This window comes from Ylistrum balloti, unplaced genomic scaffold, assembly GCF_031769215.1.
Source record: "Ylistrum balloti isolate Yb309-2 unplaced genomic scaffold, AGI_CSIRO_Ybal_v1 Utg369760, whole genome shotgun sequence".
Lineage (NCBI taxonomy): Eukaryota > Metazoa > Mollusca > Bivalvia > Pectinida > Pectinidae > Ylistrum > Ylistrum balloti.
The window spans coordinates 408,873-433,868 of NW_026781959.1; the positions used below are offsets into that span (position 1 = coordinate 408,873).

Here is a 24,996-nt window from a genome sequence, read left to right on the forward strand (position 1 = left end):
AGACACTGATAGACACACAACATACTGTAAGACACTGATAGACACACAACATACTGTAAGACACTGATAGACACAGCATACTGTAAGACACTGATAGACACATATGATACTGTCAGACACTGATAGACACACAACATACTGTCAGACACTGATAGACACACAACATACTGTAAGACACTGATAGACACACACTGTCAGACACTGATAGACACACAACATACTGTCAGACACTGATAGACACACAACATACTGTAAGACACTGATAGACACACAACATACTGTAAGACACTGATAGACACACAACATACTGTAAGACACTGATAGACACACAACATACTGTAAGACACTGATAGACACACAGACACTGATAGACACACAACATACTGTAAGACACTGATAGACACACAACATACTGTAAGACACTGATAGACACACAACATACTGTAAGACACTGATAGACACACAACATACTGCAAGACACTGATAGACACACAACATACTGTAAGACACTGATAGACACACAACATACTGTAAGACACTGATAGACACACAACATACTGTAAGACACTGATAGACACACAACATACTGTAAGACACTGATAGACACACAACATACTGTAAGACACTGATAGACACACAACATACTGCAAGACACTGATAGACACACGACATACTGTAAGACACTGATAGACACACAACATACTGTAAGACACTGATAGACACACAACATACTGCAACACAAATAGACACACAACATACTGTAAGACACTGATAGACACACAACATACTGTAAGACACTAATAGACAATTTATACTGCAAGATAATTCTTCAAGATACTACTACAATCCCTTTACGTATAGTAAAACACTTTTAGATCACATAACTCACTTCAAGATATTAATAGACCATATAACACAAAAGACACTATTAAGCATTATTACAAACAACAAGACAATATTGGGCACCATTACACACAACAATATACTGTAAAGTCCCATTACACACAAGACACTACATTTTATTAGGTCCAATTACACACATCAAGATACTACTAAGCACAATTACACACAACAAGACACTATTACTTCCCATTACACACAAAAAATTATCGTTTGTGTTTATGTGTGTTGTTTTTCCTGTTCATCAGCTGTGGTTATAACTGCTTCAATATCCATTTAATTCTAATTTTAGAAACAAGAGGACAAACGATTAGAACGTAAGAAGTGTCTAGCTCGTGACCTTTCTGACCTCATTATTTACACCATTGCTGTGCCATTTGAACCACAAAGTAAGTCTTCTTCTTATGCACCTTATGATATTGTACGCCAGACTTTAGATATCATCTCAACTTCATAAAAATATTAGATATGTTATGACCCTGAGTGTCTGTCATTGTTATTCTTAAACATTTTGTAAAATAGTCTAGACAGATGAAAAGTAGAATTTCTGTTTGCCTCTGTTTTTAATGACTTTGTAACTTTAATATTTTAAACGTTGTTACTCAAACATTTACTGTTGAAATATAGATATATTTACTGGAAATAAACAAAAAAAATGTTGTAAGTTTTTCTTCCATTATCATGTTTTACACCATTCTTGATGTAATTTTAATCAATAAATAAACAATGTCACACTGACTTTATTTTACAGGAGTGATGAACAATCCAAATTGCTGCGAAATGTCTTCTTTCTCTGAAACAAAGATGGAAAAGTTTTTCACTCAATCTCAGGCAAACTTCTTTGTAAAATATCCTTTTTATAATAGCTTTGTGAAACATTCCTCTCTGTCTACAGTTTGATTCCTTGGTGGACTACAATGCAACACAGTTTTCTTATCATATCACATTTACCATAACTTCAGTTATTGTCGTGTAAAGAAATCTGTTAAGTGACTAGATTTACTTTTAAGTTCTACAGCCAAATTGTTAAAATGACGATGTTCCTTACATTTATATGTGAAAACGGTATCTTTTATATGTGATTGAATATAAGTTTATCAGTCTACTGAAGTGTTCTGTTCCTGATATGAAATAATATGGTCAATCCCAGTAGTCCTAAGATAATGATGACATCACAATTTTATATATTTGTAACATGTCAATGTTTACCTAACAAATGTAACCATCTTGAGCCCTAAAATTATACTTCAAAGTTGTAAAAGTTTTCCAAAAAGTGATTGAAACATATCAACGACATATGGACCACATTTAAGAAGAAAACTGTACTTGGATGTTGAGAAGGCCTTATTTACACACATCAGCTAAATATTTGTATGGAAAATTAAAAGGACTTGTGCCCTAAACATGGTTTTTTGAAAATGTAAACAAAAAAGGGAACCCAAACCCTCCGTTGAAATTTTTTTTTATGATAGCCAGATGTAAGGTGTTGATGAATACTGTATTATTTGTCCTTGACCTTTGTCACATACAACAGGAACCAATTGAGTCGGGTGTACCCTAAAGGGTCTCGTCTTGAGTCCTCTAACTACGACCCTGTGCCTTGTTGGAATGTTGGCACACAAATGGTGGCCCTCAATTACCAGACACCAGACCGTTCTATACAGTTGAACCAGGGGCGTTTCCTCAGAAATGGAAAGTAAGAAACTTTTTGTAACTCTATACAGTACTCTCAGTGGTAAAAATCTCTGGGTATAGTGTTCTGCAAAAGAAAAACAGTAAATAGAAGATATGTGCTTAATGCTATGTAACAAGATATGGGATTTATTCATACAATGATTTATTTCTAGTCTTAATATTCCACTGCAAAAATGACCAAATAAAGTAAAATTTGGAATTGTTTATCCAGAGATAAACCCAGTGATCCACCACAAGGTAATGAAGGAAAGGAATTGTTATAGAATAACAGCATTTGTTTACATGGCCAGTGAACTGCAATTTGGGCTTGTGAATGAAAATGTCATTAAAAAAAGCATTAACTACCTATAATTTTTTCATTTTTTTTTTCATTGAAAATATGATTAAAAAGGCATTAAATTTCTCTAAATACCATTTGGTATTATGAAATAAAATTGGTTTAAATAAATAAAAGGGAGGTAACTGACACTTCACACAGTTATTACCTGATCTCATATAGATTAACATAGTCATGAATGTAAGCAAGGATTGTGTCAGGAAATGGTTATACATTACATACAGATAAGGTGTTAAAGTCCATCAGTCTACAGAAAAGATTGTGTAGACTTTTTTAGATAAATTTTTGTATAGTTCTCTGCCATTACAGATACACAGTATTACTGTTAGTTGTAACGTATGATATGTATTGTGTAGTATGAGAAATCAGTGGTGAAGTGCTGTTACTTTAAGTTATTCCTGTTTCAGCTGTGGGTACGTGCTGCAGCCCCAGACAATGAGGATCCCGGTATTTAATCCTTATGACAAGACAACTCTTCAGGGGGTGGCACCACTCACCATATCTATCACGGTCAGTAATTTTTCTACAAACATAGCATATCATTCAGTATGTATCGTATTAAGAGTAAATCTTAGTGTTAGTTCCTTAGTGATTTATAACATATTTGATGTTGAGATTTAGAAAGTTTTCAAGTTATGTAGAGATGCTGCCTGGTTTAAAGTAAAAAGTTGATTATGTTACATACAATCTTTCGTCTATATCCTTTGACAGATTGCCTATCTGTCGATCTGTAGAAAAAAAACCTGTGTACAAGGTAGCTTTAAGTTCTGTGTGTACCTAATTTGATTTTCCAGTCATAAGTCAAGGTTATAAGGTCAGAGATAAAATATTGTAACCACCTTTGAATAACATTGAATAAGATTTTTAAAAGATTTACATTGGTAATATTCACCTGTTACAGACTACGTTCTTCACCAGAGTTTCGTGGTCATTAGTCGATGGAAACCTAGTAGTCATCAGAATTGAAATCAATCCTTATTAACAAAATACGTCTATGCATGATATTCAAACGTGGTGTTTTATCAATATTTTGTTGTTTTTTGTTATTCATCTGTAAGTATATTCATTTGTAATACCTTGGAGAATTCATTCTGAATTAATATTACCCAGTTTAATCAATTGATACAAAAAAATGAAAATAAATTCTTTTGAGATTCTTCATAAAATGTTTGCTATGAGAGCCTCTGACCTCAGTTTGACCTTTTGATAACAGGTAATAGGAGCACGCCACCTTGTAAAGTCAGGCCGAGGAATAGCTAGCCCATTTATAGAAATAGAAATTTCCGGTATTGAGGATGATGTCCACAAATTCAAAACCCCAACGATTGGTAAGTTTTGTATTAAGAATTAAGAAAGTTGAGAGAATTGTGAAATTGAAATCTCTTTTTCATGGACACTCTATTCCATGGGTTGATATAACTCACTTAGTCTTCTTATACTTATTGTAACAGTTTGTGGGTGTATAAATTCATGTATTAAAATAAAATCAATGAAAAAAAATGGCCAAGAAAATTGATGATTTTACAATAGTATATAAATCTAGAAAAAGTCAGAAATCCAAAAAGATGTTAGTTTGAAGAAAAACTGTTTGAATTAGTCTAATTGATAATAAATGTCATCTTAATGAGTCTCTAAGTTTCAGTTTAGATTTTCTGACACATGTTTGGTTCAGATTGAAAAAATTGTAATGAAATAAGTTCATTTATATGGCTGAGGTAACAATTCAATATCAATTTTAGAAGCTATTAGGGAAATCAAATTTAATCGAGAACTTATCATCCAATGATTTGTAATATTTTGTGACTAACATTTGTTAATTACAATTAGCGGACAATGGCCTAAACCCGGTATGGAAGGACAACAACTTTGTGGTGTTTGACCTTCGTTGTCCTGAGCTTGCACTGATACGTTTCGTTGTCCAAGATGAGGATACATTTGGGGAACCAAACTTCCTCGGCCAAGCCACCTTCCCCGTGCCATGTATCAAAAGTGGTGGGTAGATAAAAGTTTTCAAGAGAAATAGAATAAACATGTGCTAAAGGTTTCCAAAACTTTACATCAGTATCAAGTGTAATTATACTGTTTGCTATGTAAAGAAACTGATGTCGACATCGGAGTGTCTGCCTTGATTTGACAATACAGTACATTAAACTGATACATATTTGTTGTGTTGGTGATTGTCCTTGGTTTCTGTATCAGAATTAGCTTGATAGTGTAGTGAATGTACAGAGTTTATCTAATAAATCAATTTTATATTGATCTGATCCTTTGTTAAATTGTTCAAGAGCAGAAAATCATCAAAATGAGACAAGTACTTAATATTCTCAGAACTTGTCTGTCAGCTTTTGTTATGATGTGTTGACAGGGTATAGAAGTATTCCCCTGAAGAATGGATTTGGGGAGGATTTAGAAATGGCTGCCATCCTAGTTCACCTGGAAATGCGCAACCCATGTGTAAGTTTTTGAGTGTACCAGGGGAGATAACTGTCATCAATGATAGAATTATTGGCTGTGCATAAGCTATTAGCACTGAATAGCAGTTCAGACTGTATGCTGTGAGAGAATTGAGAAAGATTTTGGCTAGCATGTACCAAAAGTGACAGATAACCAAGGATACTAATGTGTGATCTTGTTTAACACAGATATGTTTCTGTGATAAAGCAGTATATATGAGTACTGAAATCTTATTATCATATCAGGCCCTTGTTTTATGAACATTCCTAAACTTAAAGTCCCTTAAGCTAACATTTTCTGAAATATGCAATTCAGGAATGTTCCTTATCATAACTACGAAGCTCCTTAGCGAAGGAAGTTTTTCTTAACTCTTTTTTCTTGTTCTGAGCAGCCTTAATGGAACTTTTAAATGAAAACCAGAATTTGATGTAAATACAAACACTCTTACATGGATTTTGCTTGTCATCTGATATGACCATTTACTCCTGACAGGAATCGGATGATCGAGACATCTATGGATGTATACAGGACCTCCTGGAGACAAAGAGCAAGTTGACAGGAAAACTACAAGAACTTGAACAAACTGGACAGAGTGATTTTGCCATAAAGTCACTCCAAGATGAGCTAAAACAGACGGAGCAGGTCCTTCTTGCGAAGAACGAGGAAAGGCGGCAGAGAAAGTAGGTTGACCAGAGAAGTTTGCACTTTTTTGTTAGGAAGTCAGAAAGTAGAAGACTTTTTGTGTGGTAGTGATTAGGGAAATGATGGGTTAGTAGGGTGTAGATACCCGTCCATTTGATACTTTGCATGGATTTGCATTTATAGAATGAGAACTATCAATTACTGAAGATAAAAATAGGTTTGTAATGCATTAATAATATACTTTCACATAAATATGTTTTAAAAAGTCCTTTGAAGCTAAAATTTACTACTGATATATTTTTATTTGCCAGAATGATACAGAAAGGAAACAACTACTTATTATGGAAATACTTTTGTTAAGAACGTTTTCCAGAATTTAATGTATGGGGAGTCGGGCGGCAGATGAATGGGGTTTTTTTGGGGGGGGTGGTTGGGACAACAATAAAAAGTGTTTTATGTGTGATTGGTGCCATTACAAATTCAGTTATATGGGTGACTGGTTAAATGCGAACTGTTAAATGTTGGGTCTGACAATTCAGTTGTTGAGATTTTTTTGAAAAGATTGAAATTCAATAATCTATTTATTCTTCCTAATATGCATTGGTTTCCAATCCAAAAGGTCAAGGGGGATAACCTAATACAAATTGCCACAAGGAAATTTAGTTTTTGCCTGTATATGACATAACAAGAAAAGAATGGCAACATGTTAAATAAATGAAGTAAAAATGTGAAATAATGAGTATTTCTGTCAACTGCATTCATTGCAAATTTCCAATATATGTATGCTAGTTAGCAGATTAAAAATGACAAGTAAGAAAGGTGTGGAGACATTTTTTTTTTTTCATTTTGAAATGCTATATTTAGTATGTTTATACATGCAGAAATAGGAAATAGCACTCTTTTTCATACAGTTTGGGTAAATAGATATATTTTCATATCAATTTTTTGGAAAACCTGACAATATTTTTGCTCAGGAAAGTTGTGAAGAAAGGGCAACAGAATGAAATTTTGTGGGTGTCATGTTAATAAAATTCTGTGTTGGTTGCTTAAAGTAACATATTTAATTGTGTGGGTTGTTAGATTTGACAAAAACTCAATTGTATGCATGCTTGGGTATTGAATAGATTTTATTGTATGGGTGGTTGGGGTAAACAACAAGTGCCTCCCGACCCCCTCACATATTTAATTCTGGAACAGCTCTTAGTATAATCATAAAAATCTATCATCAAATGTTTGATTTAAGTTGGAATCTACTCCATAATTTTATTTTGAAAGATCAAGGTTGCTGTTAAGGTCAAAGGTCACTACTTGACTATTCATATCCAGTTTGTTTGCTTTAGAAGAATACTTTTAACCAACTTTCTTTCTGAAAATATGTGATATTCTTTTGCAAATTTCACAATCAAAGCAAAAATTACAAAAATTGTCAATTGTAAATTCACACAAAGATAGTAGGCATTGATTTTTAAAGTTGTGTTTTTTTTAAAGAATAATGATGAGTATTGACCTATCCTTAATCTGACTCAAAACATACATTAATGTTGTGAATTATTCTGTGATAAATCAGTGTTTAGTAACTCTTGGGTCTGAATTCAGTGAATAGGTCATCTGTATATGAAGCCGTACATGCTTTTAAATAACTGATAGTCCTTTACATTGCTAGCAAAACAGAAGCCTTTGACATATAATGAATTTGGAACTACATTTCACTGTTGATTTTTCAGGGTACAGGGTTATACCTCACTAGCTGTTAATAAATATGTGTCAAAACTTAATCTGATCTCTGAACAGGTCACCAACTGATTAATGTACTTTATACACCCTACATCAAGCTAAGCTTGCATGGCAGGGCCAAATAAGTGACCAAAAACGGGGTTCTCTACATAGTTTTTATGAAAATTCTGCACTTCAGATTTGACAATGATGGGTCAGAATTTGCTGTGAATGACTGTGAACTTATTTTATCACAAAAATCAGCAGCTGCTGAAGAAAATTGGTTAAATAGTGGTAATACACGTAGAAATAATGACAAATCATGATTTGACTGGCTATCCTGCATGTGATGTAATGTTAGACTTGTAGTTCACAAGACATTGTTTTACTCATCCTGTGTCCTGTCACCATCACATTCTACTAAGTCAAGCTATAGACCACAACCCAATACTGATATCTCATTCATTTTGTGTCCTGTCGTCATCCCATTCTAATGAGTCAGACTGTACACCACAACCCACTCACACATTGTCCTGTAACTTACTGCTAACTCAGAAAACTGAAATATCAACTTATTATCTGGTCCTGCTGTTCCGTTCTCTAGTTTACTATTATAACTGAGATTATAATTAATTGTAAAGTAAATTTAATTAGTCTGGTGAATAGTTTTAGTTATGGAAATATATTAAGTTAAACCACAAGTCAGAACTTCACTCATTCCTTGTCTTGTTTAGTCCTCTGATTATCTTAAGACTTGTTTAAATTCAGTAAAATGTGTTGATTGATGAGTATTACATTGTTTAATTTTGGGTCTAGTTGGGACAGATAGTATGGTCGGTGAGTTTATGTTAATACAAAATCAGTCTATGAAGCACTCATGCATATATCAGTGTGCACTTAACATGCATGTCAAACATTGGAGGCTTCTCCCATGCCTAAGTCTGACCTCTTGATCTCTGACCTTTCATCTTAGATTCTGTTCTAAAGATTGTTTAGCATGAACATGTGCTGCCTTATTAACATTTCCAAGATAGTTTCTGTAGCAAAATGTTTCAAGTAAATAAGTCGTATCGAGGTATAGAAATCTTAATTTTAAAGTTTATTCAAATGAACATGATTAAACAAGCATTTTATTCCAAAAATTATCAAATACTTGATAATATGTTCTTTAGTGTATTTTCTTTAGTATCGATGTAGAAAAATTCTGTCTGTATAGTGTTCTCAATGATGAATTGGATCCTTATAAGTCTTCCTTTACAATGGAGTAACACTGCCTAAAGGATAGAATGTTAGTGAAACAGAGGGCAGAGTTAGTTTAGGAGTGAAAAATGCTACTGGCTTGTTGTACTCCATACAATAAACATAATTAAGCTTTCATAAAGACACAGAAGAGACCATTTTACTTCCTTTATACAGATAATGCATCACCAACTCTAATATGATGCTTAATAAGTTAACAAATTGCTTCTGTTGTAATACAGCATGTCATACTTAACCAGAGATAGAATGCAGCATGTTGGGAGGACTAAAGCATGCTGGACAGGGGCTGATATTTGAATTTAAATTATTCAGTTATTAATATTGATTGACACACAAGGATGGGCTACATTTGATTGACGTATGAGGAATTGTTATGATTAGATTGGAGTATGATTGAGAAATCATAATAAAGAGATGCATGACATTACTGTATTTACAGACTCGATCATCATGTGTTGGATATTGACCAATCCCTTCTCATGGGTCTTTAGAGTTTAATTACACCTGCCAATGACATTTTTAATCTTCACAGTATGATCTATTGCCTTAGTTGCAGAAATACATTATTTATATGAAAACATTGCTTTATCAGCAGAAAGTCATTATTTGTATGGAAACATTGCTTTATCAGCGGAAAGTCATTATTTGTATGGAACATTGCTTTATCAGCAGAAAGTCATTATTTGTATGGAACATTGCTTTATCAGCAGAAAGTCATTATTTGTATGGAACATTGCTTTATCAGCAGAAAGTCATTATTTGTATGGAAACATTGCCATATCACCAGAAATACATTATATGTATGGAAACATTGCTTTATCAGCAGAAATACATTATATGTATGGAAACATTGCCATATCACCAGAAATACATTATTTGTATGGAAACATTGCTTTATCAGCAGAAATACATTATCTGTATGGAAACATTGCTTTGTCAGCAGAAAGTCATTATTTGTATGGAAACATTGCTTTATCAGCAGAAATACATTATCTGTATGGAAACATTGCTTTATCACCAGAAGCACATTATTTGTATGAAAATATTGCTTTATCAGCAGAAAGTCATTATTTGTATGGAAACATTGCTTTACTGCAGAAACACATTTTTTGTATGGAAACATTGCCATATCAGCAGAAAGTCATTATTTGTATGGAAACATTGCTTTATCAGCAGAAATACATCATTTGTATGGACACATTTCAACATATGATTAGTAGTGAAGTGTATATTCTTTTAGAATTTTCTGTTGTATTTTATATAAAGCTGCTTTGTTTAGAGTTACTTCCCTTCACCATGACCTCATCTTTCACATGATGACTTGATGTCGCATTTAACCTTAATGTTGGCTTGTGACTACATTTTTTATCACTCCAGATGTAGAGGATCATGAGGACAGATTTGTTGTAGATAGGCACAACTTGGGAAGGTTTATTTTGTGTTACAGACCAGTATTGGGAGAGGGTACTAAATATAGTATTTATGGTATAAACTAACAGTGTCCTGTAAAGACAGCATATATGTAACCAGTGCTATGGTATAAGGTATATAGTAATGTGTGATTCTGGTGATTTTGTTGTATGTACATAATCATCCTTCTGTTAAGGACCCTAGGAGACTTTACAAATAAAATACAGTGATGTTACAAGATGATGCTTCATCAGATCTTCTTGATTTTGAGAAAATATCTAGATTTATACCTCTCTTGTGTCTTGTCTGTTTACTCTAAGATCAAAATATTAAATAGAATGTCACAAGCATTCATCATTCACTTAAGCTATTGAAATAGTGTTTCAGTAAATTTGTTTTTATTTTATTGCGACTAAGTGTAATCAGCTGTAATAAGGCTGTAGCAGGATAATATTTTCTTAGAAACTGAATTATAGTGTCATACATGGCTGTTGAGCAGGTTAAGAAAATTGTATAAAAGTGGAAGAAAAAAATCATGAAAATTGAAACTCTTTATTTCTATACAACAGTAATATTGATCTGATTCAATCCAAGGCTATGATTTGTATTCAATCCAAGGCTATGATTTGTATTCAATCCAAGGCTATGATTTGTATCAGTTTGATGTAGATCAGCGTCAAAGCAAATGGTGCTATCACGTGTTCTGGAAAACTATAAAAAAAAATATTTTCAAGGATGGTAGAGAATTGTGAAAAAAGATTTGTTTAAAATAAAATAACAAATCAAAACCATACAATAAAATCATTTATATTTGTGGGGCTAAAATTTAACCTTAAATAGTAAAATCACTTAAATTTTTGTGGGGCTAAAATTTTGTAGTTTGCCAATAATATACATTTTGTTGGCACCTGATGTAAAAACGTTAATTTGTGGATTCAGATTGCCCATAAATTCAATGAGTCATTCAATAGTTTTATAGTAGTTTGGCAAGATATATCCTTTCAACTTGAGAAGCTTCTGGTAAAACTGTACAAATTGAAATGATCCATCAAACAATCTACAGTAGATAGCACTACAAATAAAGGAGTAGCATATTCACATTGTAATGTTAACTTTTTTACATTTTCAGGATGACGGTGAAGCAGAAAAAAGTGATTTATCGGCGGACATCAGCCAGTTGATGACATTTGGGAGGGACGGGGACACTTAGCAATAAACAAGTGATGTACAATAAGGGAGTCACTTACACTTTGGTTAGTCCCCAAACTCCAAAACCAAGTGCTAATAATAACCTAATTATTGAAAACTTTGCATACAGTGATTCTTTTCCGTAATTTTTACTTAACCAGGATAAGTGTTCTAACTTACAATATTCACTACTGTTGTATGTCTCAACAATCACCTCCATGTTAGTCGATACTGCTGTATTTAATGTGTTACATAGGAGCTCCTTTTTGGATATTTGGTGTGTGTCCTTATGGGGATCAATTCAGACTTCATTTGCATATCACCTACTACTTTAAGATCATTGGTTTATTGCACACGGGTTATTGTAAGGTTTCTGATACATGTAATCTGAATTACTTTGGATCTGTGTGTCATTGAAATTCTTTAGGATCATCAGTATGTGTCACCTGAATTGTTTAGGTTGGTTCATGTCACCTGAATTCCTTAAGGTTGGTTCATGTCAACTGAATTCCTTTAGGTTGGTTCATGTCTCCTGAATTGTTTAGGTTGGTTCATGTCACCTGAATTCCTTAAGGTTGGTTCATGTCTCCTGAATACTTTAGGTTGGTTCATGTCTCCTGAATTCCTTTAGGTTGGTTCATGTCACCTGAATTCCTTTAGGTTGGTTCATGTCACCTGAATTCCTTTAGGTTGGTTCATGTCACCTGAATTCCTTTAGGTTGGTTCATGTCTCCTGAATTCCTTTAGGTTGGTTCATGTCTCCTGAATTCTTTAGGTTGGTTCATGTCACCTGAATTCCTTTAGGTTGGTTCATGTCACCTGAATTCCTTTAGGTTGGTTCATGTCTCCTGAATTCTTTAGGTTGGTTCATGTCACCTGAATTCCTTTAGGTTGGTTCATGTCTCCTGAATTCCTTTAGGTTGGTTCATGTCACCTGAATTCCTTTAGGTTGGTTCATGTCACCTGAATTCCTTTAGGTTGGTTCATGTCACCTGAATTCCTTTAGGTTGGTTCATGTCTCCTGAATTCCTTTAGGTTGGTTCATGTCACCTGAATTCCTTTAGGTTGGTTCATGTCTCCTGAATTCTTTAGGTTGGTTCATGTCACCTGAATTCTTTAGGTTGGTTCATGTCACCTGAATTCCTTTAGGTTGGTTCATGTCACCTGAATTCCTTTAGGTTGGTTCATGTCACCTGAATTCCTTTAGGTTGGTTCATGTCTCCTGAATTCTTTAGGTTGGTTCATGTCTCCTGAATTCTTTAGGTTGGTTCATGTCTCCTGAATTCTTTAGGTTGGTTCATGTCACCTGAATTCTTTAGGTTGGTTCATGTCACCTGAATTCCTTTAGGTTGGTGCATGTCACTTAAATTCCTAAGAATCGTTGATGCTTGTCAACCAAATTCCTTTTTCAAATTGATTTTTTTAAGCTTATGAGTCTTCAATCACTGAAGAAAAATTGTGATTTTTCCATGTCTTTTTTTTTTACACCTGCAATAATACTTATATGTATATATTGTGATATGTTAACCATTTATCTAGATATAAAAATTAATGCAGCACTATTACTGAGCAGAGAGATATGTCTTTGTTTTACACCTGATTGCCATTGTGTGGTGATTGTTACAGTACACTGATTAAAATGGCTGAGTCTTTGTCTGGGACATAAGCCTTCAGTTTTGTTGAAGATGGAAGAACTTCATGTTGTTTTTTATTGTAAAACCTCTGAATCTAAATACAATTCTATGATTTGATTTACAATAACGCTATATTTATTTTAGCAAACATTTTGCCAAAAAGTGAAATATATGGTTTGAACCATGCAGAGGTTTGTGACAGTCAGGTACTTCAGATTTCGTTGTTTTTGTGAGAGAGATCTTATCCATGAGGGGTGTATTATGTAAATCATCATGTATATATTATTAATGATAAACCTGTCATATAAACTTGAACTGTACAGGAAAGTGTAATACCTAATTACTAGAGGTTTTATGTATATTCTCATAATTGATTGCTTTGAAAGCATATCTCACAAGTTTTTAGAATAATGATTTTTACCATATTTGGTATCTTGTTGTTAAAATATCAACTTTGAGAGAGAAAAAAATGATTGAAATAACATAAAGATGTAGAATATTAACAGTTTTGGAGGATTCCTTTTTGTTTGGAAGTATAATTTAAAATGTATTATTATTATTATTATTGATTTCTTACATATTGTAATTTGCGATATATTTTATGCCATTGTTTAGAAATCACTTCCGTTGATTGAAAAGATGATGAAATTACAGGAGAGCAATATGAAAGTAAAAAAAAACATCATGTTTTAGTAACAATACTGAAGAGAACAACAAAATTGTAACATTTCTTGAACAGAAAGTTGAGATACTGAGAATTTTAAGTTTTCACACACCAAAAGTGATAGATTTTCAGGGTAAGATTTATAACTATCACATGTTTGTACAGTCACCACATGTAGTTTTTGTTTATTGATTAAACAGAATCTTGAATGATAAGTGTTTATTTTGAGTATCATTCCCTCTGTTCTAATTGTAATATTTGTTGGCCATAGTTTTCTTATTACAAAAATAAATCTTAAGACATTGTTGAATTGCACAAGTTATAATAATGCTCTGATTTCTAATGCTATACTCATGGTTTCTTAAAATTGAGATTATTACTATACGAAAGGTCATAACGGGATACTTAGCCTGAGGAAAGGTTCCAGTCCGTTACAGATTTTCTGGGCAAAGATGAAGGCATTTCTTTATCAGGATGATAACAGAAAGTGAAAATAAATTATTTCAATAAGACTTTGTATAAAATATTAATTGTGGTCATTAAATGAGGTTAGAATTTGCAGAGACAAAAGTGTTGTACACAAGATGTATTTACAGATTTATCATCATGAGAATTAAATTCTTGTCTGAGATCTCCAATCACAGAAAGCATACGTTAAGTGCAGATTATTAAAACTCTACAGAATGTGAAACTGACATGGCATGCTCAGAGATATCAATAGTTTTAACTAGAAAAATCATCCATTGTGACACATTATACTCACTGACAAAGGTGTGTAAAATGTCATTAAAAACAGATCAGTCATCAGCTAAATACATGAGGATGTGCGTGTATTGTTGTAGGTATAATCATTTGTTAAAGCTGATTTGTAGTCCTTATTATGCATGTCATTAATTCAATCTGGACCAGCATTGTTGAAATTTCATCTGTACACAGAGAGACATTAGTCTCGGATTTGTTTTACCCTATTAGTCACCCTTACAATTCCATAAAACTTATGTTTCAACATCAAACTTTACTTCATGTTTTATTTTTGCCCATTTAGAACAGGACACTAAGAACAAATGTGAGCTAATAAATGTTATGGAAAATATGAATGGCTGCCAATATAAGATGAGAATATTTTTCTTTTTCAAAAGCTATTTAAGTGATTTGGAAATCATCTCCTTGTTTGGTGCAAATTAAGCGAATACATTTTCATGCTCCAGTTGATGATCTTCCATTTAATTTTATGTATGATAACTTGCTCCCTATTACGGAGTCTATGTGTATTATATAATGAGAATGATTTTTATCATGTATCCTGCCATATATTAATGTGTATCATAGCTGTACAAAGTGTAGAGTAGCAATAAATAAACAATTTTACATTAGATTACTGATGTCTGTGAAAGAAAGCTGTCTTTATAAAGGTTTTCTCTGTTAACCACTGCTGGTTATGCTATAACAATAGGTACTAGAGATTAAGTTATGGTATAAAGTATTACCAGACATGTTCACTTTTCATTAGTTGATCTTAAGTTCATGACCTTTATATGTGTACACTATGACCTTATAAAAAGCCAAAGTTCATGACCTTTATATGTGTACACTATGACCTTACAAAAAGTTGAAGTTCCCGTGTGTGTTCACTATGATCTTACGAAAAGTTAAATTTGTTGGCCTTTAGATATGTTGTCTTCAACCTCACAAAAAGTTAAGTTCCTTACCATTAGATGTGTAGACTGTGACCTTATAAAAGTAAAGGTCATGACCTATAGATGTGTACATGATAACCTTACAAAAAGATAAAGTTCATGACCTTCATATGTGTACACTATGACCTTTACAGAGTTTAAATCATTGAAACAACATGTTTTTGTTGAAACATTCTTCTCAGTAATTATTCTAGAGATGTAAACTGGTGTGTTGTCAAAATAGGATATTTATGGACTTCCTATAGATGTTACAATAAGGTCCCAAACTGATTTAAATTAGATATCATATTCACTAATGTGTCTACTGTATCAGACTTCAACTAATTTTCGTGACCTGGTTTAAGGATACCATATATAAATAAAAAGACTGGGATACATTTGATTTGGTTCAATAAAACCATTAGGATTGTAGACTGTAGATAGATTGATGTTAAGTATATTTGTATATTACCTGGTGTGTAGCTTTACAACATTTACCACACTTATATACTCATTCTTGTTTTTGTTTATTTCATTTGCAAAATCAGTGCAAGAATTTTGTTTCAATCCCTTTTTTTTTCGCTAATTTGTCATTCTGGTAGAAATCTGTTATCACATGAATGGAAACTACCTTGATATCTTATTTCCAAAACATAGATGATTATATTTTGTTGTTTACGATGACTGTAAAACAAATGTTAATTATTCTGGTTGACCTTGCTTGACCTGGATGGAAGCAGGCGAGGGGTCTTACCACAGGAGGAAATTGAAGTACCCAGATAAAGCTACGTGGGTGGGCAGGGTGACCTCATACCTTTTTACATCTGACTACAGGTACTAATCTCATCTGTGTATACATCTTGGGTGTATTGACAGATAATGCAAGTACCTGTGATTGGATTGAAAAATAAAATCCAGATTGCCCAAGTGAAAGGCAAATACCACGATTTTGGAGACATTTTTTGTGACTAGATTCATTATGCAGTGTAACCTTAATGCTTTGATATATTTTTTGTGGGTTTTTCGTCAAATCACATTAGCATAAAACATGGAAATGATTATTACAAGTATTTAGACTACGGGGAAGTCAGTGGTTTTTCCTGAGGTAGTACTATTAGTGCAATATGTAGCAGCTGAGGGGTAGTTTCTGGATGTGGAAGCATAAAAAAGGGATAAAGAGAACAAGCTTTAATATACCATATTTTATCTAGTACATGTACCTATATAAGTACAAATATCTTTTTATTTACCATTGTTGCGACAAATACACATTTGTCTCCAATATACATGACTATTTTCACAGCAAAAGTGTTTATTCTGTGTATAGGTTAATTTACTTTCAACATTAAAATAAGATTCAGGATCAGCACCAACAGTTGGTCAATACAATGTTATTTCTACTTATATCACCTTATGCAAAAATATATATACCTGTAGGATTTACGTATGCGTTATTTGTTTCGCTTTCTGACAAGGATGATTGTTAGAAAGATGTATAGTTACTGTTTTCTGCTGCAGAATGTGTTGAACAAATATCCTGTGTGAGTAAACGATGTCTGTAATTACACCAGTTTGTGTACAATCAATTATAGGTTATGTTACCGAATAGATAAACACCAAGTAGAAGTGTCTTCTCAATCTCTTCCTTTTAAAAAACACACATGTCACTATTATTATTGTTGTTATAATTTTGGTATGTCAAATCATGATACTTCAACATTTTTTTTTTAAAGTGTAGATAATTGTGTTCGATTTATTTTTTTTATTCAAGTTTGGTTGTTAAGTACCAAAAATTGTATTGTCATCATAAAATTCTCCCATCAATTCACACTGTCACAATTTAAGATAATTTTAACCCATGTTTAATTCAATGGCAGGTGTAGATTATTGTACTATCAAATATTATGAAACACTTTAAATGAACAGTAGTAGATTCAAGAACCTGTCATCTTTCCTTCTCTATGGCTGGCCTTATTCTCATTTCATCAGTTTAATTTTCTACCATTTGGCCTTGTGTGTTTTATGTCTTGTCAAAGCTGGTGTTTGATGTTTATAAACTGTCATGGTTTGATTTTGTTTTCTGTGCTTCCCCTACTGATTATCTCACATCTGAGAGTTTGGTGTTCCATAATCTATTGGATGTTTTGTGGTCACAATGTCTGGTAATCCTTGTCATATCGGAAGATGTTTACAGATCACAATGTCTGGTAATCTATTGTCATATTGGACAATGTTTACAGACTGCATTGTCTGGTAGTCTAGTGTCATATCAGACAATGTTTAAAGATCACAATGTCGTGTAATCTATTGTCCTATTCGACGACATTTAACGATCACAATGTCTGGTAATCTAATGTCGTATAAGACAATGTTTAACGATCACAATGTCTATCATTCTGCAGTTTTTGTTTTCTCGAAGTGTCCTTTGTAGGTTGACATGTATAATTTACCTTTATGAGTATCATACTTATATAAAGTACATATATATTACATTGATTGAGAATTAACCAAAGCTGTGAAGATTGTTAACAATGTGATACAAATAAATTTTGAAATCCTGATGCATATTTGTTTTCTGTTGTCAATGTAAGATATTGGGTCAAAAGTAAAACATTTTCTAGTAATAAGTATGTGTCTGTTAAAAAAAACCTAAACAGTGTAGTCTAAGCCTTTATGAGGAACATCACAATAAGGTAAAAAACAACGCCAAAATCAGCTAGTTTATCAGGTAAAATGGTGACAAACTCCGACATCTTATCAGGTAAATAGTGACAAACTCTGACAACTAATCAGGTAAATAATGACAAACTCTGACAACTAATCAGGGAAATAGTGACAAACACTGACATTTTATCAGGGAAATAGTGACAAACTCCGACATCTTATCAGGTAAATAGTGACAAACACTGACATCTTATCAGGTAAATAGTGACAAACTCTGACATCTTATCAGGTAAATAATGACAAACACTGACATCTTATCAGGTAAATAATGACAAACTCTGACATCTTATCAGGTAAATAATGACAAACACTGACATCTTATCAGGTAAATAATGACAAACTCTGACATCTTATCAGGGAAATAGTGACAAACTCTGACATCTTATCAGGTAAATAGTGACAAACTCTGACATCTTATCAGGTAAATAGTGACAAACTCTGACATCTTATCAGGGAAATAGTGACAAACACTGACATCTTATCAGGGAAATAGTGACAAACTCTGACATCTTATCAGGGAAATAGTGACAAACTCTGACATCTTATCAGGGAAATAGTGACAAACTCCGACATCTTATCAGGTAAATAGTGACAAACTCTGACATTTTATCAGGGAAATAGGGACAAACTCTGACATCTTATCAGGGAAATAGTGACAAACTCTGACATCTTATCAGGTAAATAGTGACAAACTCTGACATCTTATCAGGGAAATAGTGACAAACTCCGACATCTTATCAGGGAAATAGTGACAAACTCTGACATCTTATCAGGGAAATAACGACAAACTCTGACAACTAATCAGGGAAATAGGGACAAACTCTGACATCTTATCAGGGAAATAGGGACAAACTCTGACATCTTATCAGGGAAATAGGGACAAAGTCAAACCATTTATCAGGTGACAATCGATCAATTCAACAAGTGAATAGAGACAATACCAAATGAACAAGGGAATAGTGACGAAATCTTACCATTTGTAAGGTATAGTGACAAATAACATCACAAAAATATCAACATAATCATAATCCAACTCACATTTCATGAAACTAGGGTGAAATATGAACTAAAGAAAGATTTATAAGGAGACTCCTGAAAAGATAGAAGGAGAATAAGACCAGGTGTTTCAGAAGAGTAAGCATCTTCTGCTTCATTGATGACATTTGTCATGTAAAACCTTGGTAATGCCACATAGAATTTTGTATCAACTGTGACATGTAAACACCAAAAGTTAGTGATGCATGTATAATGCTATCCAGAAATGGAAAATTCACAGTAGGAAAATTGAAATAATCTCGTTTATTATATAACTTGGTGGAAAGCTGTCCATGTTGATTTTGTTATAGGAAAAAATCAAGATAAGCAGTTAGCATCCAGTTTTGATAGCTCTTCAATTAATTCAGCCTTGTATGAAAACAAAAACAAATCAGCCAACAAAGGGACAAAGTTTGTTCCCATAGGTATGCCAATAATCTGTTGGAAATATCCAGCAATCCACCAATAAATAGTAACATACTCAGGCCATCTATTATGTGAATACTGACAAAATCTGAATAGCAGCAATAGAAATTAAGGTAAAGACAGACAATGTATCATAGCAATAGAATTAGAGACATCAACATATAGCAGTGATAGAACTCGGGACACCAGTGTATAACAGCGATAGAACTAGAGACAGCAGTGTATAACAGTGACAGAACTAGAGACATCAATGTATAACAGTGATAGAACTAGAGACATCAATGTATAACAGTGATAGAACTAGAGACATCGATGTATAACAGTGATAGAACTAGAGACATTAATGTATAACAGTGATAGAACTAGAGACATCAATGTATAACAGTGACAGAACTAGGGACATCAATGTATAACAGTGACAGAACTAGGGACATCAATGTATAACAGTGATAGAACTAGGGACACCAATGTATAACAGTGATATAACTAGGGACACCGATGTATAACAGTGATAGAACTAGAGACATCAATGTATAACAGTGATAGAACTAGAGACATCAATGTATAACAGTGATAGAACTAGGGACACCGATGTATAACATTGATAGAACTAGAGACACCAATGTATAACAGTGATAGAACTAGAGACATCAATGTATAACAGTGATAGAACTAGAGACATCAATGTATAACAGTGACAGAACTAGAGACATCAATGTATAACAGTGATAGAACTAGAGACATCAATGTATAACAGTGACAGAACTAGAGACATCAATGTATAACAGTGATAGAACTAGAGACATCAGTGTATTACAGGGATAGAACTAGAGACATCAATGTATAACAGTGATAGAACTAGAGACATTAATGTATAACAGTGATAGAACTAGAGACATCAATGTATAACAGTGACAGAACTAGAGACATCAATGTATAACAGTGATATAACTAGGGATACCGATGTATAACAGTGATAGAGTTAGAGACATCAATGATAATAGCAATTGAACTTGAACAAAACAGACAACTCAAGACAATATATATCATAGTAATACAACTACAGACAACAATCTATTGCAGCATTAACTAAACATAAAAACACACAATGTATTACATTAATATAACTAAAGACAACATGGGACCAATGGTCCTGCATTGCCCATCTGGTATTCAATGTTCAGAAAAAATAGAATCAGTGCTTATCACCAATAAAGTAATTTCTACACCGTTGGTCCTTTCTTTTCGCAAACTTTGTTGGGCTTCAGCTTATGAATTCATCAGTAAAATACAATGCCTCTGTGCCTTTTGGTAAGTCAGGAGAAGTTGTTTCAAGGTTTTAACAAGAATGAGGGTCAAGGTCATTTATTTTTGCAAACTTTGTCGGTCTTCAATTCAGCAACCCATCATCCATATACCATGGTTATTGAGAAAAATCGTTTAAGTGGAAAAGTTGACGCCGCACAGACAGACGGCGAGACGGCGTACGCCACACCACGGCATAAATTGACTTGGTTTTGGGGCCAGGTGAGCTAAAAACAGACAATGTATTACCACAGTATAACTGGAGAGAAAAACAGTGAAGGAAGAATCTTCAATATTAATGAGGAAGTCGGAGATACAGGTCTATAGAGACACTCATGAGCTGATACACGCCACACTCTCACGCTGCTACAACACATGTAACAAGCATTTCGTGTTGGGGAAGGTAAACTGAAATCTTAATAAAAAGGGTGGTTCTGAGATGAGGAGGGGGGATGAAAAAGGGCGTGATTTCAAGTGGAAGGTAGTGCATGATCTCCGATTGTCGAGTGGAAAGGCTGCGACAGAGTACGACATTTTAGCATTATTAATTCACTAGAAAGTTCAATGCAATGGATAAAAAACCCACAACGGCAACCTATTGAACTCCATAACGTACATCATAGGTAGATTCTGTACAGTTTTAACTTATGGTAGGTGTATCAAATGAACTATTGATCAACATTGATGTTGCTTTCACATCACTAAGTTTTCGATCACAGTTACGAACCTTTGAATGGTGGACTAGTTCTGGTTGTGACGTATATAAAAAAACGAATTTCCACTAAAATGCTTAACATCAACTTCAGTTTCGGTAATGTTAAACGAATTGATTTTCCACAAATCATTTCGCGTTGAGAAGACCACTTTTTTTATTGTCATTGATCATGCATGATTAGTTTTACACGAAACCTAATCTACATCTTTTAACGAAATGTTCGTGACTTATGACCGCAGGCAAAAGTGAATTTTCCTTGAGAAAAAATACATCAATTACATTTGAATAAATGATGTTGTCTTAATCCTAAAGATGCATTGAACATCGAGAAGACATTTTACCATGCCTTGAACCCTATAAAGTCCGACACTATCGTGTAACACCTAGCCTGCATTCATTATCAACTCGGATAACTAAATAGAAGACACTTGCCACCAGAATTAGTTTATTATTAATGTGTTTAAAAAAAATCAAAATAAATAAATATTAAAATTATGATGTCAGTAATTGGGACAGAACGTGTGACCCTGTGATACCTTCTTTAAAACCATCCATATTTTGACCTCGTAACATTTTCCGATCCAGTTTGATTTTTTAATTTTTCGGTATCGGCGAGCATGCTTGAACCAACTTTGAGGAAAAGTTTTAAGTTCCATATAATTATACCGGATTATTATCAGCTGACTATATTCATGCTTTGGTGAATCGGTTCAAGGTAGCAACTTTGACGATCAACGAAAAAACAAAACAAAAAAAACACGCACACATCTGACACAAATCAAAGATATTTTTTCCTGATAATTTGTATTTGGGCACAACTTATTAGCATTGTCTGTCTGATTTTGCCGAGATTGAGAATAATTAGTTTTCATTTTATTGTTGGTTACATTTACGTCGAATCGGACTGTTTAACATCATGCCTTTTTGTATCTTTTTTTTCTCCGTATTATCATGGCGCTCTATCGACTTTTTTATACAGGCTCGGAGTCGATAACAACATACATTGACACCGAGCTGATGCGTAAGAGTCGATAGAATGTGAGAATAATTCGGTCTAACCTCTTTGTAAGTGTATATACACGTTTATTTACAATCAATGATGTATTGATTAGTAAACTTTGACTCCTATAATACTATTGTATCACACTTTGGTACATAACGGTCTTCAAGTCTACATTATTTCTACCTTGTTTCGACATTTCACAAATACTTTAACCCCAATCACATTTTATTTGTTTTATTTCAACGAAAATCTTAGTCTACTCGGGTTCAGTTAATGTCGGTAAAATACTTTTTTTCATAGGGTCGTTATTTATTTATTTTGTGTATGTGTTTTTAAAGTTGTCATGTGAATGTTGAGATAACAGTTGACTGTTCGATGCATTGTATGTATAGAACACCACCCGTTAGCTTGATTAGGTTCCCGTATAACGTGTGTATTTACAATCGATTGATGAGCAAGTTTTCTAAATGTACACAGGGACGTATATGACGTATACGTCCCTGATGTACACAATTAAAACTCATTGAACTCAAACAGTGCTCATTCAAAACTTATATAATAGGTTTGTTGGCGACTACATCATTGTTGATGAAACACGTATTAAGTCTGACGCGATTAACATATCAAATAAGTATAGAGACGTATAAATGTTGACGTATAATTAGAAAGCCAGATAAAGGTACAGCCACTGACATGTTGGATCTCCCACATTGTACCGGTTGCCACTAGTGGCGCCACCGCTACCGATGTTAATACTTGTAGAGAAGCCATTGTCAGAGACAGTGTGGCAAACACCACGTGCACGAACACAGAAACAAGTAGGGAGGGAACGAACTTATAGTTGGTCAGTGATGCTTTGATGTTCTTCTGTCGCCTCCAAGGTTTCAGACTACAACTTAGGATATCGTAATGCTAACGAACTGAAAAGCATAATGAGCATTTGGATGATATGTCTCATTCTAAATTGGTATTGGAAAATGTTATTCATATTCAGCTATGTTATTTTTTTCCGGACTTAAAATGTCGTGATTTGATCGACACCTGTAGTTTCCAGCAAAATCAAACTTCCGGCTTCATGATGAAGCCTTTCAAAGAATTTGTCCTTGCCCAGTTTGGCATTCACTATGGCCCATAAAATGGAATAGTTTTCCAGGAGTGTTGCTAGATTCCTTACAACACGCACTACTTATCAGTGGCGAACTGAGGTCACGATATAATATGTTCAATGTCCCTTTCTTGATTTTTGACCGCGGCGATGATAAAACGAAATATGACCATTTTCGTCTTTCGTATCATGTACACCAGCTAAAAAGGCCATTATATAAAATCATAACGCGTGATTGCGTGTACACGATACATAATAGTAAAGTAAATATTTTTGGCTATGCTCAAATAAAATCTAAGCGAACAGTTGTTGATGACAGTGAATAAACAAAACGTTTGATTTATGATACTTTTTACAGCATTATTGATTCAGATGTCACTATAGTGGAATTCATAACTGTATAACAGCAGGCCTAGCATCCATGGCACCCGCGTTGACAACGTTTCGCGGTATTTTTTTGTTTTAGAGTTATCCCCCTTTACACAGCTCTCTCCCATATAAAGCAAGAATTGTACACAATCAACAACGCGAAGTGCCACGCACGTTTTTTATCATCTGTCAAAACATTGTATTCTGTAGACGTTCTGTTAAAGACAGTGTTACAAAACCTGGATAAAAAAGAATGTGATTAGGAACGCAGGGACGAAAAGTGGAATATCTGAAGTAGATTGGATTGATTTCATTCGGGGAAAGTTCCACTAGCAGACAACTCACAACTGTTCGGTAAGTCGACGGAAGCCGGGTTGGGTGGAGTTTTAATCATTTCTGAGTCACTAAAATCGATGTTATTGTTTATATAAGGACAGGAAAGTTTATACTTATGAAAACTCGGGCATAGACTGTATCGTTTTTAATTGGCCAGTTGAATACAGAGAATGAGCCAGAGATTTACTGTGACGAAAGCTGATGAAGAGGCACCAATTGGGGAGGCTGGGGGATCATATGGCGCCGTGCCTGTTCAAGAACTAAACCACATAGGTGGAAACGACGGTAGTAAACATGGTGAGTATTTTTTCACTTTCATGTTTGATATTTACGTCTTTAGTTTAATCAGTTCACGACTTTCCTATCAAGGGTGTTGTACAGATGCGCTGCTTTATCAGTAGTCTG

The 24,996-nt window shown here is 33.8% G+C and overlaps 1 protein-coding gene across 1 annotated transcript in view; it reads left to right on the forward strand.

Annotated features, from left to right (window-relative positions):
• Positions 1-12,095, forward strand: part of LOC132543625 (1-phosphatidylinositol 4,5-bisphosphate phosphodiesterase gamma-1-like) — a 55,249-nt gene extending 43,154 nt beyond the window's left edge. Inside the window, exons 27-35 of the mRNA XM_060207140.1 lie at positions 1,193-1,289; positions 1,652-1,748; positions 2,426-2,596; positions 3,340-3,442; positions 4,146-4,260; positions 4,760-4,924; positions 5,298-5,386; positions 5,879-6,066; positions 11,541-12,095. Coding sequence (XP_060063123.1) covers positions 1,193-1,289; positions 1,652-1,748; positions 2,426-2,596; positions 3,340-3,442; positions 4,146-4,260; positions 4,760-4,924; positions 5,298-5,386; positions 5,879-6,066; positions 11,541-11,592 — 1,077 coding nt within the window. The 3' untranslated portion in view covers positions 11,593-12,095. The remainder of the gene's footprint in view (positions 1-1,192; positions 1,290-1,651; positions 1,749-2,425; positions 2,597-3,339; positions 3,443-4,145; positions 4,261-4,759; positions 4,925-5,297; positions 5,387-5,878; positions 6,067-11,540) is intronic.
• The last annotated feature ends 12,901 nt before the right edge of the window (positions 12,096-24,996 follow it).